The 15585-nt window shown below is 46.7% G+C and overlaps 1 protein-coding gene and 1 pseudogene across 1 annotated transcript in view; one reads left to right on the top strand and one right to left on the bottom strand.

Annotated features, from left to right (window-relative positions):
• Nucleotides 1–206: 206 nt before the first annotated feature.
• On the top strand, nucleotides 207–1237 carry LOC115312785 (annotated as a pseudogene).
• Nucleotides 1238–7518: 6281 nt separating this feature from the next.
• Nucleotides 7519–15585, bottom strand: part of LOC115308282 — a 50669-nt gene continuing 42602 nt past the window's right edge. The window contains exon 4 of the mRNA XM_029966139.2: nucleotides 7519–7629. Coding sequence (XP_029821999.2) covers nucleotides 7519–7629 — 111 coding nt within the window. The remainder of the gene's footprint in view (nucleotides 7630–15585) is intronic.

Genomic DNA, 15585 nt, shown 5'->3' with positions numbered 1-15585 from the left:
CCGTTTTCGGCCGCGGTTTTTATGCTTATGACGTTCCCCAAGACTACAAGATTCGTCTGCCACCCCTGACTTCAGGTACCGCTTCTTTCAACTCTGTTTTTCTTCACTGTGACGTGTCTGAGCGGCCATATCGACTCGACGATTTTCGTAACGAGATATCGCGGGTCGCCGAGCTCAAGGACATTGCAGCGTACGGCGCCTTTCACATGAATCATGTTCGGGTGCTTACGTTTCACTCTTCAGCTGCAAAACAGAAGCTCGTAAAGGAAAAACAGCTTGCAATTAGCGGGAAACGTTGCCTCGTCATCGATTCGGACACCAGCGACGTGAGCCTCAAACTTCACTGGGTGCCGTTTCACGTGCGTGACGAATTCATCCGGAGGGCTCTCGAACCGTACGGGAAAGTGCTAGGAGTTGCGCGAGACAAAGTACGCTCAGGGTTTTTTGTGGGGATAGAGACGAAGACAAGGCTTGTTCGCATGACGTTGAAAGATGGCGTGACCAAGGAGAGCCTCCCGCATCAGTTGAAAATGCCCGGAGCGAGCGCGCTGGTTCTGGTGCAGGGTCGAGCGCCGTTGTGCCTCAGATGCAAGAAGACTGGGCACATTCGCAAGGATTAATGTGGCGATGTAGGCGAGTTGGTTATGCATGTTGAAAATTCAGCTGATAGTAGTGAAAGCGCACAATAAAGACGAATACGAAGATGGAGAGGCAAACAGGACGAGCGCTGGATTGCCGAGCTCCACGCTGCCTGGAGTGTAATCGCTAAGGGCACGAAGCCTCCGACTGTGTGCGCACGTATGCGTCAGTCCCTAACGCGGAGGTACCGGAAGAATTTAGCGACCACACCATGGAAGCGGATGAAGCAGAGGCAACCTATGGCACCGACATTGCTAGTACTTCAGCTGACCCACTGGCACTGACAGCGACTGACACGGCATAGCAATCACCAGTAGAAGCAGCCCAGAGAAGGCAAGACGGCACGGACACCGAGGGCCCAGTCTCAGGAGCGCTCACATCAGGCAGCCCCAGCAGCAAGGAACAGTCCTCAGGAAATTTGGAGTCAAACGAGGAAACAATTAACTGCACCAGCAAGCACGGCAACCTCTGTGCAAGAAGTCGACACTGCCAGCGCTGTGGAACAATCACAAGCAGACGCAAGGAACGGCCTCCCCGGACCAGAGCTCTGCGACCGGACTGCCTGCAGTCAAATCCCCGACAAACCATCACGCTGTGAGTTGAAGTGGAGAGACACCGCTTTGCGTAAGAGCAGGTTCGACCCAAAAGCCCAGAAACACCCCGGACGACCGCACGCGAGGTCACTCGATACAGTAAGCCTTTCTCCTGTTTACCTCGCCGTAGATTAAAATGTGAGGGCCGCTCAAACTAGCCACATTCAGTTGTGTCAGCTTGATAGCACGGAAACGCAGTGGCTGCTGAACCTATTATTGAAGAAAAGGGTTCACATAGCGTTTTTACAAGAGACTAAGTTATCAGGCGAAAAGCATAATGAAGATATGCTATCTTTTTTTGAGCGGCACTTTCTTTTTGCTTATTCGAAAGCCATCGGATACAGTGCTGGCACAGCGTTCCTAATTGGAAAAGATAAGGGTTTTCAAATCGCTCCAGCATGAGAAACCGACCAAAGCGGCTGTATTTGCTCCATGGATATTATACATGACGATGTGCTTGTAAAACTAGTGGCCGTGCACGCGCCAAATGAAGCTGCGGACCTCAAGGACTTTTTCAAGAACTCGGCAATATTTAGATACGCCATGCCCCACCATTCTGGCCGGTGACTTTAACGATGTGCTGAGTGGTAAAGAGTCTTTAAATGGCCTTCTGTCGGACTCCGGCCGTGTGGAGCTGCGTAAGCTGTTGCGTGATAACGACTTGCACGAAGCAACAGAGTACATTTCAGCAGCTGTGCCAGGCTCCACACATTGGCAGGCGAGCTCGCACGCAAGGATCGGCCGCGTCTACGTGTCCAGCGAATTGGAAGCCTCATTGGACGGTTACGAAGCGCTGCCCGTTGGCTTCTCCGATCACGCGCTTGTAATCGCGCGTCTGGGAAAACATACCAAATCCCGGCGGACAAGGACCGACTGGAAAAACTGGAAAAGGAACGACAGCATGACAGAGGATGAGGAGCTGAACAATAAAATTAAGGAACTCATTACGCACGCAGCTGCCTTACAACTTGTGGACGCTGCTAGTTGGGAACAGATGAAAATAAGCCTAAAAATGGAGTTTATACAACACAGTCAAATGAAGGCGCGTGAACGCAAAAAAGATCGACGCCCACTTACAAAATGCTTTCAGCGTTTAATTGAAGAAGAAAACGTGTCCCCTGGGCTCTTTACGGTTGACATCCGCAACTGCAAAGAGCACCTGCTGGCCATCATGGAAAAGGACTATGAGGGAGCAATTATTCGGTCGAGGGTTCTCGCCGTGGAGAAAGATAAAGTGCCTGTAAAGGTTTTTTTTTTTTTTTTTTTAAACGAAAGAACGGCAGCGTGCTTAATGTAATAATATCTGGCAGCTCCAAGTAGGCACGGAGGCTCGCTCGAGCAGGACGTCATACAACAAGCGCTTCACATGGCTTTTGAAAAGCTACAGGGATTAGACAGTTTTCAAAATGGTGACCTTTTACAAAGTTTCTTGGAACAGATGCCTCCCATCCAAGCGGACGTTCGGGAAGCCATAAATGAGGACATCACCGAAGCAGAGATCGCCAGCACGATAAAAGAGCTGTCTTCTCGGAAATCTCCTGGAGTGGATGGCCATGGAGCGGCGTTCGAGAAAAAGTTTGCAGATCTATTGGTCCCTCTTCTCTGCCGGGTTTTCTCCGACATCCTTGCACGAGGCCTTCTCCCTTCATCCATGCGGCAGGCAATGGTAGTCCCCATTCCGAAGAAGCGCTCTCCTCACAGCTGTCCGAGCGTGGAAGACTTCCGGCCAATAAGCATCCTCACGACGGACTATAAAATTCTAGCAAAGATCCTAGCGAAGAGGCTTGACCGGGGCATTCGCTGCGTAGTTGGAGACCATCAAGCTTATGGCATTCATGGAAGAAGCATCCAGGACAACCTGCACAATGAGAGTAATGTGCGAAGAGGCATTAGTGGAGGGCAGCCCGCTGGCCGCCCTCCAAGTGGATCTCAGCAACGCCTTTGATCGTTTCTCTCACTGGTTCCTCTTCCGGCTGCTGGACCATTGTGGCATAGGTGAGACGCTCGGCAGATACGTCAATATCTGTTACAATAATATATTGACCAACATCAAGGTCAATGGAGGCCTCACCAAACCTATCCCCGTCCACTCATCGTTTCTTCAGGGCTGCCCTACGTCGCCGGTGTTGTTCTCACTCGATCTTGAACCATTGTGCCGGCGCATCATCAGCGACGGTGCCATCAGAGGATTCAACTGGGCGCCAAGTCTGCTAAAGGTACTAGCATATGCAGACGACGTAACTCTGTTGTGCTCCTCACGCAATGATGTTGACCTAGCGCTGAAGCACGTTTCGGACTTTCCGAAAGTCCGGAACGGAGTGTGTCGGGTGCTCGACTGAGCGAAAACAAATCGACCGGTGCGTGGTTGGGAGCCTGGGACGCTCGCCCTGAGAGCTTCCTGGGCATCTCATGGAGTTGCGCAGTGACAAACTATTTAGGCAGAAGCTTTGCCCCCGAGTGCCTCACGGCTGGGGACTCAGGTATCCATATGAAAAGTTTGCAGGGGAAAGCACAGGACTGGTATGGGAGATATTTGTCTTTCTTTAACCGTAGTAGTAGGGTCTGCAATTCGGTATTTTTTCCGACCATGTGGTACGGGGCACAAGCGATGTCTTGTAAATTATTGATGTTCAGAAAGTGAACCGATTCTGCGCTGCGTACATATGGGACTCTAAGTTCGAGCGCATGCGGCGCAACACTTTTTTCCTTTGTCGGCAGGAAGGTGGTCTCGGTCTAGTGAAGGTTGAACTGAAGCTCCAAGTGCAGAGATTTTTTTTTTTTCGCAGTCAATACAACGAGCATTTGCTGAAAGCTATTCAAAAGCATGCCGGAAAATGCACAGCTTAGTCAATTCCGGTACCTAATGAATGGTGCGAGGGAGTTTTCACGCTCAAATTCTACAAAGAAATTGAGCAATCATTGAAAACATTTCACGCGATGTTTTCGGACGAATACCTGGCAAAGGTGAAGCGCCGCATTTTGTACTGGGATGCCCTGGAGCTGCTAACCCCCGTGCCCACGCACCGCGCGAACCTTCGCGAGACGTCGTCTAGTGTTTTCTAAAGGCTTTAGTTCTACCCCGTTCAGACCGGCACAAAGGACTTTTTCTTTAAGTTTCATACCGAGGTTTTGCCCGTCAAAAACTGGCTGGACAAGGAGGGCTTCTTTGTGGCATGGTCAAAGAATTGTGCGCTATGCCACTACGAGGAAGACCTGAGACATGTGTTCTTTGATCGCACGAACGCTCAATTGTTCTTGGTCCAGCTAAGACAAACGCTTCAGGTTCAGCCCTACCCAGAATGGGAAAGCTCTAAATTTGTGAAGTTTGGCAACGGTACAAACAGAAGCTGTCTCGAGACGCTAGCCCCCCTTGGTCTCCAGGCTATCTGGCGCTCAAGGACAGATCACCTCCTGGTGGCAGTAGGTGGGAAACCTGCTTGACGCCATTTTGTTGGTGGCTTCCAGTACGTTTTTTCAGTCCTCAGTGCGAGAGATTGGGCAGGATATCACAACTGGAAGGCGTTCCCAAAGCGTTTGCCTTGGCCGAGTTTCTGAGACTTTTTATGGTGCCCACCGGGGTCGCGGCTGTATGTGGATCGATGTAACCGGTTCATGGCCCCGACACTCTCCGAGGACGGATTGAATGTCAAGTGTGCTCTGCCTCTGCCACATGAGTTGTGGCTTTTAACGTGTACATAGCATCACAAGGTTTAAAAAAAAAATTTCAGGCGGTAGAGTGTCGGACTGCTGTACAGAAGGTGCCGAGGTCGATTCCCAGCCGCCGCAGAACCTATTTTGGCGAATAAAATGCATATACCGCGCAGCGATTCAAATGTCACATGTCCTTCGTCCTCATGTGCCCGTCTCGCGCTATGACGTCATCATCATGTGACGTCACCCTCTGGCGAATGACTCAAATGAATTCGCGCCCTCTGGGAACACTCATGATTGACAGGTCCCAAAATTTGGGGCCGAGGACCGGGCTATGGGAGGGGAATGTGACGTCACGTTCACGTGGGACGATGATACAGGATGAAACCGAGGCGCGTGCCGAGTGTCGTCCCTACCTATGACCTAATCATCATATGACTCTGCCGAATGATTGACAGGTCCCGGAATTTGGGGTCCAAGGACCGGGCGTGCGAACCTGACGTCATGGTCACGTGGGAGGTTGATACAGGATGGAAGCAAGACGCGTGCCGAGTACGTGCGCTGAATTTGTTTACATCCGTGTACGTGACCAGAATTTGTTTACTTCCGGCTCAATCGTGTATCATATTCGCGACTCCAGCAAAACTGACGCCACCAAGCGGAAAAACCGAGAACCAGCCGTTCCAGGTCGCTCCGCTCCCCTCCGCGTCTCTGGCGGCTTCGCGGACACGTGTTGTCGGCGCGGTGGCGAACAGTGTAATTTGACGAAGGTCCGAATATTTCTTAAGTTTGCCTGAGTGTTCATGAACGTGGTGAAGCCTCAGTAGATTGTTTCCATCCATCACGTGTTTCGAAGCCCGTTTACTCCACGACACACGGTCGCGTGCTTTCGATTTCTTGGATGGGGCGAAATCACAGAGAAACGTTTGGATTTTGTTGTCTGTCTCGAATTACACTCAGAGTGACGACTGCTTGGTAACTAATAAGTTTTTTTGTTTCTTTTTTTATGAGGATGTAGAGCAGTGAACTGAGGCATTTCACTGGAGGGAACATCAATGTTGCAGTTAAGTGAATGGGAAGGGAAGGTTCGACAGCTGCTTTTCTTGTGTTTGGTTGTGTTCGGTTAGCTTCAAGTTTGAGCCACCCACGCCCGTCGGCGGGTTGGCTATTCATCTTAGCTGTTTTTTTGCCGAAAAAGCCTCTGGACCACACTGAACGAGTTCGGCTGATTTTGCAATTGCTTGATTCAAAAAAACCTGCTCGCTGCAAATTAAAAATGAGTGAGATTATTTGTTTTCAAAGGTGGGGGAGGGGGGGGGGGGAGGACGAGTCTCGCAACTTTAGAAGCTGCCACAGCATTTTAAACTACCGCGCCTCCAACATTTATATTATACCCTCGTCAAAGCAGCAGCAGCAATGCACGTCTACATTGGTCAGGTTGACCGGCCACAAGAAATACTCATTTTCTCCGTTCAGGATTCGAAGCAAAGTTCAATGCAGAGAGGTTCTGCGTGAATCTCCGATGAAGACTCTCTTCAGTTTGTCTCTGTGCTGTCGGCTAGAACCATTTAGCTAAGTTTTAGTGATATCTCTCTTTCTGTCAAATGTACTTTTGTTCAGCATTTCACCTAATAGCTAGTCAGCTAAGCTCATATTTTAACCCAAAAAATATACTAATATCGCTTTAGTGGGACAATAGTACGTAATATAATACATAACCCGCTCGTCAAAATGACTTCTCGATTGCTACTAAAACCTGAATTTAAATACGAGTATCAGCTGCTTAGTGGGGCGCCGGCGGGTTAACATGGTCCTTGGCTCAAGAAGCGCTTGCTTAATTTTCGTAATTTTACTGCAGCCTGTGTTCTTGACCGAGCTCACACGACTGGAGCTCTTTCTTAAACGGGGATACGCACAAAAGCTTGATTTAGATGACAGATAAGTCGCATGGTCGAGGCATGCGAGTTTGCTGAAAATAACTCTCGGTGGAACAATTACTTAGTCATCGCCGCTTTCCTTAGATGATCAACACTGATTAGTATATTACCGTCTCTCCAGAGCCCATAGTTTCGGTTTTGAACGAACACTCCAAAAATAAAGTTTGACATGAAAATAAGACAAAAAACACCGGGAAAACAAAACGATGCTTTGCAAGTTTATGTGCAGCGGCGACACTTAACCGTCTCAGTTCAAATTCCTATAAAATTGGGCATTAAACCAAAGCAAATCTTTTAAATTGAACGCGCCACCTGTTCAGGCGGCCCGGCCGAGCCTACGCGACCTGGACTCAGCCGCCATGTTTGTTTGGTGGTGGCGCCCCCTATAGGTCGCTGGAGTCGCGAATAACACTACTGAGGTTTCCTCCTCTCTTCTCCAGCGTTACGCCTTCCTCTTCCCCGGCCCGTCTTAGCCTCGCCTTACCTTCCTGAGTTTCAACGGACTATAGAATGTTTGTGTCAGGCTCCAAGGTTTGCGCCACATATTTCCCTACCAGATTACACTTTATCGATGCAGAAGAAATTTCGTTGGTTTGACCAAACTGAGAAAATTCCTACGATAATTTGGAGGCAGAGTTTTATTAACAAAACATTAAGTTTATTTTATTTTTAAAAACCTTAGAAAGTACATTACGCAATCAAAAATTTCCGTCGGTGTGATCGCACAAAGCTTCCTTAGCAGACTCCCTATTTTGCGACCAACGTTTCTCCCACTCATCAAATTGTTTCTTCAATTCATGAGGACATGTCTGTACAAAGAAAGAAGCACAGGACACTATTGTTTAAAAAAGACACAAAAGCATCAACGCGAACGTAATTTTTTTTTTTCGTTTTAACCTCTACTTTAACCCCCCCCCCAAAAAAAAAGGAATTAAAAAAATGAATTTATGTCTGCGATTTATTAGGTGAATTGATATTCCTGTTTTCATTTGTAGTTTATCAAAATTTCATTTTGACGTTAAATAAAATATATTTTGCTCTTATATTTCTACTGCAGAGGTAACTTTCGCAAAAAGCTAATTTTTGCGGATTTCCCGAATCGGCCACGATTTTCCAAGAAATAGGTAACGCGAACAACTCGAGCAAACGTTCGACACTTTCAAAGCAATATTAGGAGCTGTGCTCTCTTACAGCAACGATCTAACAACGGGAAAAGACACATGCAAAGGTTCTCACGTGATTAATATATATATGTTTTCTTTATTATCATAACAACTGAAATAATGAAAAAAATCTAATAAGTAAGAAATAATGGGCACCTCAATTAATGGTCACCGCGGGTTCTAGTTTTCGATTCGCAGAAGTTAGACTACGCGACTAATTAAAAAATCATTCACTTTTAAACCGCTCCGCGAGACTTGGAGCCCGCAAATATTAGGTGGTTCACGAAATATTGAAATATATCCTTCCAGAGTTAGTGGTGCGTAACATTAATCAGATATGGCAGTACCATATATTCTTAGAATAATTTATATGGATGTCTAAAAAAAAGCGAGGATTATTTGTAATAAAATTGTGTACATAAGTTGAAACTTCAGTCACATTCAAAGTACTCTCCGTCTGTTGCAACACACTTGTCGATATGCTTTCTTCTGAGGCTCAAGATAACCTTTAAAATCGTCGACTTTGATGCCTTTCTGTGCTTCTGCAGATTTCTGTATCATCCATTCCACATCGGTAAACTATTTCCCCTTAAGAACGTTTTGCATTCGAGAAAAAAAACACGCTTGATCATGCGGACAAAACAACAGGCAAGCACGAAATATGTAATAGGCCTTCTAGGGTAGAAGAGAAGGCACCTGAACGGGCACCGCCTACCGAAGATTTGTTCTCATTTCTGACGCACGCCGTGAGATGGCACAGCATGACAGGAAAGACCGCCTTCGCTCGCCGCGCGAGTGAGTTCACTTTTGCGTGCTCCGAACATCAACCCTGGATAACTCAGTGGACAAAGAACTTGGCTCACAAGCTCAAAGTAGTGTGCTCAAATCCCACCGGAAACCTGGCCTTTTTATTGGTTCAATAGGGGGGTAACGCTTTTCGGTGTCGGTTTTTCCTCACAGCAAGCGCTGCGTACTCGTTAGACCAGTCATACGCCCATCCCTTGGCACGTGATCACACTCCCGCCTATATTCACGCGCAGAGGGCGATGCCAGGTTATGAAAGGGTGGTGGCTGATTGGTCGAACGAACGGGTAGGTTCCACCGCATTGCCAGTTTAGGGATGATCGAAGTATACAGAGGGCTGTTAGAGCCGAACTTTACAGAACTGCATGGAAATCGGCTGAAAAACATATTTTGTGTCAAATTCACACGAAGCGAGGTTGGTTGAACAGGAAGGGCGGAGTGCGGGGTCATGCCGTTTTTGGTCAAAACTGCGGAACACTCAGCGTGGTGTGGGGGGGCGCGTTACCAATAGGGTCGAACCATTTTCGTAGTTCCCATAACTTGGGACCCTTCTTCCGCAAATCTTGGCGGTGCATTCTTAACACTTTCGTATAAAAGCATTGGTTCTCCGTTTTGCGCGGACGAAGAAATTATGAGCGCACAATGCCACTCGCTTTAAAAAAGCATATTATTTTCGTGTTGATGTGCACGCGAAGTGGCAGCTTTTCACTGAATGAATTGCGGTTTTTTTCGGGATCGTAGACTCTTTTAAGGCTCATTTTTAATCAAAACATTAAAAAACAATCATGATCATCCGTCAACAGCTTTTTCAAAGCAAACGCATGCAGCCATGCGACTGCCTTTTTGCTCAGGTGTAAGCAAGGGAGGCACTATTTTGCTGCAACTCGTTCCATGTGCAAATCCCCCGATATAATTGGCTATCTGAAACTCCACCACTCTCTGGTCTGATCCACACGTTCGTCAATGGTCCGGTAGTGGTTATCAAAATAGTCTGAGGAAGTATTACAAAAATTTCTTTAGTTTGGCTGGTTGAAAGACGCCCCGAATAAGGTTGACAGTCAATCGATATTTTCTCCTGTCTTAATCGTGACAACTATTCGTAAACATGTGTTTACTCAGAGCAGGTTGTTGCTAAGGCGCTTGTAGCACGAAAATAGTGTCCCCCCCCCCCCCCCCCCCCCTTATCTGAAAACAAAATTTGAATGCCTCAAGTTGTCCGCAGAAACCAGGGGTCTGCATACGTTTTGAATGAAGGGCCGGATCTGTCACAGCCTCGACGGCCGAAGAAACAGAGTAATTATATAAACGAAGAAAAACTAAACAAATAACTCTATATAGATATTTTAACAGACAAATTAATATTAGAGTAAGTATTAAAAAAAAACCGATGCGGAAGAATGCGTATGCGTATTTTCTGGACAATAGTGCGCACAAGGCGCATAGTCTGCAGGGGCAAATTTGGGGTCAATAATAAAAGTTTTTGCTTAGATAATCCATACACGGTGCTTAATCCACACGCCGTGCAGAGTCCGCACTTAGTGCCTAGTCCAAACGTATAAAAAAATTAAAGACCTTTACTATTATCTGTGATGCCGAATTAGAGCGCAGCTCTTGAGGAGGAGAGGGGGATACGGAAAGGAGGCTATGCCCCTCCTCCCCCTCCTCCCCTCCCCCCACCTCACCTGGTCCCCTCCCATTTAACGTAAAATATTCGCAAAATTTCTGGCTAAATTTAGAGGAAAAAATTCCCCGAAGAATTGAGTGGGAAATGTTTCTGCTGAACATTGAGGGGGGAAATTTTCCGCTAAATTTAGCTGGGAATTATTCGCGCTAAAATTAGCGGGTAAAATATTCCGGAAAATCTAGCGGGGAAAATATTCTGCTGAATTTAGGGGGAAGCTTATACGCTAAATATAGCGGGGAAATTTTTTTTGCTATATTTAGCGTGGACATTTTTCGCTAAATGTCGAGGGAATTGTTTCCCCTAAAATTAGCGAGGAAAATTTTCCCCTAATGTATATTTAAGCCAAATGAGGGGAGGGGGGGGATGGAAATTGATCCGGTAAATTTATTGGAAACATTTTTGCGCTAAATTTGGCGGGGAATGCTTTGCCCTAAATTTAACGGGGAAAATGTTCCGCTAAATCCAGTGGCGAAAATTTTTACGCCAAATTGAAGGGAAAATGTTTTCGCTACATTTCGCTTGGAAATTTTCTGCTCAATTTGGCAGAGAATTTTTCCGCTAAATATAGCGAAAAATGTTTTCGCCAATTGTAGCATGGAAATATTTCAGCCAAACCTAGCTGGGAAAGTTCCCTACTAAGTTTAGCGGGAAATGTTTCTGCTAAATTTGGTGGGGAATTTTTACGCTTACTTTAGCGCAGAATTTTCGCGCTAAATTAGGCCGGAAAATTTTCTACTGAATTTAGCGGGGCAATTTATCCTTAATGCAACGCGCGACGACACCGACGCCGACGGCGACGGCGACGGTGCTCAAGCCGGAAACACAAGGAAAGGTCACCATGTATAAAGCAAATCGCATTGCAACGTTAGCACATTTCTTCAGTACAAAATGTTACAGTGGACGCTAAGCGCAAAACACATGAGAAAGCTATGGAATTTTAACATAGTTCCGCAGAAATGAAAAAGGGGTTGAAAATAAGAATAACTGGTAAACTGAGTGTTCAATTATTAATATGACTGGAGAACCCATGTTACAATGCAGTTCCTCTTGTTATTCCTGGTATCCTAGTTTGTGCATTTAAAATGCGTCGCCTCAGCCGTATCTTTATGCCCACTATTTTTTCGCCGTCAGGTCAGATAGCTTCCTGACCAGACGCTGGCTCTCTGAATACGTTCATGGGCCAAATCAGGCCCGACGGTCGGGGTTCGTACAACGCTTTAATAAATTCTCCATCACGAAACAGACATGCGCATGGAAGGGTCTCTCAAGGACTTCCACAAACTGAAGAAAATAGCTAACCGAGTAAACTTGGAAGTCATCTTCTCAGCTCCTAACACACTTCACAGCTAATGCAAGAAGGTAAATACTCCACCAATTACAACCGTTGGCTGCTAAAAGAAGCATAAGAACACCTTTGTCCCTTGTACAAAGAAGGTGGTGTACCCATTTCCCCTCTCTTGCAGAAAACTCTACATAGGTCAGACCGGAAGGTGTCTTAACGATCGCCTTCGTGACCGTAATAACACATTCACCAACAAAAGCTCCGGTCATCTAGGCATTCAATGTCGAGACTGTGGCTGCTCAGTGCTGCTAAGTAACTGCGGCGTGCTTGGGAAGCACCACAACCAGCTCACAAGAGAAATTATCGAGGCAGAGAACTTTGCGAAACATAACGGCAGATGTGTTAGTCTTTAACCTTGTTACAAAAAGAATTAGACTACCTAGCCTTAAATTATTTTCAATTTAGTTCACTATTTAACATCATATCGAAAGAAAAGAAAAAAGACCAGTTATTCTCCCTGGCCCTTGCATATAGTACAAATAGAAGAAGAGAAAGTGTAAATATACAGAGAGTTGTCAGTCAGCGCTGAGTAAGTGTCTCTTTCTTTTGTGTGTGTGTTGACTTGAGTGACTGTTCTCCGGGTGCGCTGTTCCCCCTGTACGTAGTGTTTCCCCCTGTACATAGTGTCAAAGGAGCACTGACAGCTACCCTGATGCAGATGGGTCTCTACAAAACGCACCTAGCAGAGTAACCTGTACTACAAGGAGCGATACCTGCAGAAAATAATTCCTGTTCCCTTTTGCGTGAACGCTGGCACAAGATAGAATGCATTCGTAAATTTTCAATAAATACTCAAAATATGGAGCCTTTGTGGAGGAACCGCATAACTAGATTTGCTTACGTATTAAGCTAAGGATCTGTAGAGAGATGGCCGATAATAAAATATATTGTGCAGCAAACTTTAAAAAAAAAATTTAAATCAGTGGGTATTAAAAATTATTATCATATTTTTTACCTACGGAGACCGTCTGCACATAAAAAAAAACGTTAGAAAAACACACAAAATATAAATAAAGGCAACTGAGGGAAAAAAGTGTTTCACGAAACGCTGGCCATATCGCTCCATTTAAAAATAGGCATCGCACACAAAAAGTGATTAACGTTATATTTGTAGTCAGGTAGTAAGCTAGGCTAGTTGGAATTCATTAAACGTGATGATAGACCGCGCACAAATAGACAGAATAGACGAAGTAAGAAGAGAAGGGAAGAGAAGCGCGTGACTCCCCCCCCCATCTTGCTTCCTATTCCACTTCTTCACACAAACATTCCAGTTGTGAGTACGCGCTTCTCTTCTGTTCTCTTCTTACCTGGTCTGTTCTGTGTATTTATATTTGTCTCTACCAATGGGCCTTTTTAGAAAAATGAACAATTTTTAGTAAAATTAGGGCCCGTCGTCTTGGGTAAAACCTGATATTTTCCGATATTTACACGCCAAACATCTTTCTTAAAAATTGTGTTGAACCTAATTTTTCACCGAGTTAGACAATTAAATCACACCATTTACCGAAATAATCTTCTTCGATTTTTTTTTTTTAAACAACAAAGAGTTTGTGCAAACGTGGCACTGGCCCAGTAAGCTGTAGTGACATAGAAGAGATTGAGGCCCACCCCCATATGTCGCCTTTATGAGCATTGTGAAGTATCCTTTGGCCTACTCTTTCCGTTTCAACCAGGGCAATAGAAGAGTATAGAAAGATGAGAAACCAGTCTCGAAACATCGTTTTTGCAGGAAAAGCATATCTTGTGTTCATATCCAGCTGAAGCGATATTTCTGTGCACTGTAAATGTACAGTACCCCTCAAACTTAACGCCGCCACTCGGTTACGGAAATATTGATCAGTGGCATTATAATTGAGTGAATGGAACCTGGACGTGTCTGGCCGCACGGATCGTGCGGTTGCGGAACTCAGTTTCCCTTTGTGTTCGCCACATCTTCCGAGTTTACCACCACGTTTGGACACTTCGCCGTTGGTCGTCCAGCAACAAGGGTCCACGTCAGCTGATTCGACCACACAAAAGCACGCCCTTTTCACCGAGGCTTCGGGCCACGGCATCGCAGTTTCGATGCCTCTCTCACTCGTCATGTTTATACAGGTTAGTTACTACGAAACCTACGGTTACCGTGAGGATGTTTGTTTACTAGCGGTGACGTGGCCATCCCATTTCTTGAAGCGTGTTCGCGCGGCTGTGCTTTATCTTTGATGCCTCCTTTTGCTTTGTGGGGACATCAAGGCAAATCCTGGGTCAATGACGAAGAAACAGGAGGCTAAGCTTGACCTTGTGATTAATGTGGTGCAACGACTCGAGATTTGCAATGCAAGTGTTCTTGATTCCATCAATACGCTTTTGCAGAATGATATAACCCTCAATGATAGCTTAGAATCATTAACAAAAAGAGTCCAAGAGCTGGAAACTAAGGTGGAGATGGCTCCTCCACCGCAGGCTTCCGTAAACGTCGATGAGAATATTTCCAAACTGCAGGACAAGAATGATGACCTGGAAAATCGCTGCCGCCGATCAAACGTTATTTTCTTCGGATTAACAGACAAATCAGTATGAGACGTGGGAGTTTCTGAACGCCTTGTTACCGAGTTTTGCTCAAACCGCCTAGGCACCACGGTTTCATCTATCGCCAGAGCCCGCCGTCTGGGCGGTTTCTCGTCCGCTAAAAAGCGACTAATCATTGCCAAATTTTACAATGACTGTAATGTAGTTCACTCGAGGCGTCGGGTGCGTCAGCACGGAGGACCAAGGGTTTATTTGTACATGTACGTTGTGTATGTGCTCTAGGTCGAGCAGCCGTAACCGAATGGGGGCACGCGGAAGGAGGCCTGACTCGCGCAGCAGCCGGCGCTCGCGTGGGCCGTCGCACTGTCTCGCGGCCGGCATGCCACCACAGACCAGTACACGACACACCTCCCCCCTAAATGTAGTCTCGAAGATACCCAGGACGACGATGTTCGCGTTGAGGACGTCCTGATGGAGCAGCGCCAGGATTAGGAAGATAGGAGGTCGATGTGGATTGACCTGCCTGGTGTTGCTCGGTTTCTTGGTCAGCAGTCGGAGCAGCTGCTAGACGGACGTCCGGGTCTGCCTTCGGGCTTGACGTTGCGGAGCTTGTATCAGGAATCTGGACTTCGCAACTCTGGCTTGGACTGTCACTTGGCATGCTGCAATGCCGCGTACGGATATGATCTATGTGTCGCCGCCACACATGACCGCATTCAAGTTCCACTTGATACGAAAGCGGGCCCAAACGGCAAGAGATCACACCTGGCAAGCAGCGGTTCCCGCTCGTGCCAAAATTAATTGCAAAAACTGGACTTCCGGGTTCCAATTGGCGAGTGGCTTGCCGATTGCTGGCCTCAAAGGCTTCTTCGTGGCGCCGGGTTACTGCCGCCTGCTGATCTGGATGTAGGTGAACTAGGGCCGTCCGAATCTGCCGCCCAAAAAGAAGCTCTGCGGGGCTCCTTCCAGTGGAAGTACTGGGAAGGATATGTTGGTCGAAAAGAAACCTGGCAAGACGGGTCGACCAGTCGCCGCGAACGATTTTCTCCAGTGATTTCTTGGTCTCTTGAACCATCCTTTCGGTTTGCCCGTTCGAGGAGGGATAGTAGGGTGCCGCAAGGACTTGGCGGATGCCATTTCTACGAAGAAACTCTGTAAAATCCCCTGAAGTGAAAGCAGTACCGTTGTCCGACACCAAAGCATCAGGCAATCCATGCGTAGCGAACAGCGTACGTAGAGCTGCGATCACTGTTGAAGCTGCCAT

This window comes from Ixodes scapularis, unplaced genomic scaffold (genome assembly GCF_016920785.2).
Source record: "Ixodes scapularis isolate PalLabHiFi unplaced genomic scaffold, ASM1692078v2 PGA_scaffold8__174_contigs__length_109621045, whole genome shotgun sequence".
Taxonomy (NCBI): Eukaryota; Metazoa; Arthropoda; class Arachnida; order Ixodida; family Ixodidae; genus Ixodes; species Ixodes scapularis.
The sequence above is the reverse complement of the archived record's forward strand: the minus strand, read 5'-3'. Positions and strand labels throughout refer to the sequence as shown.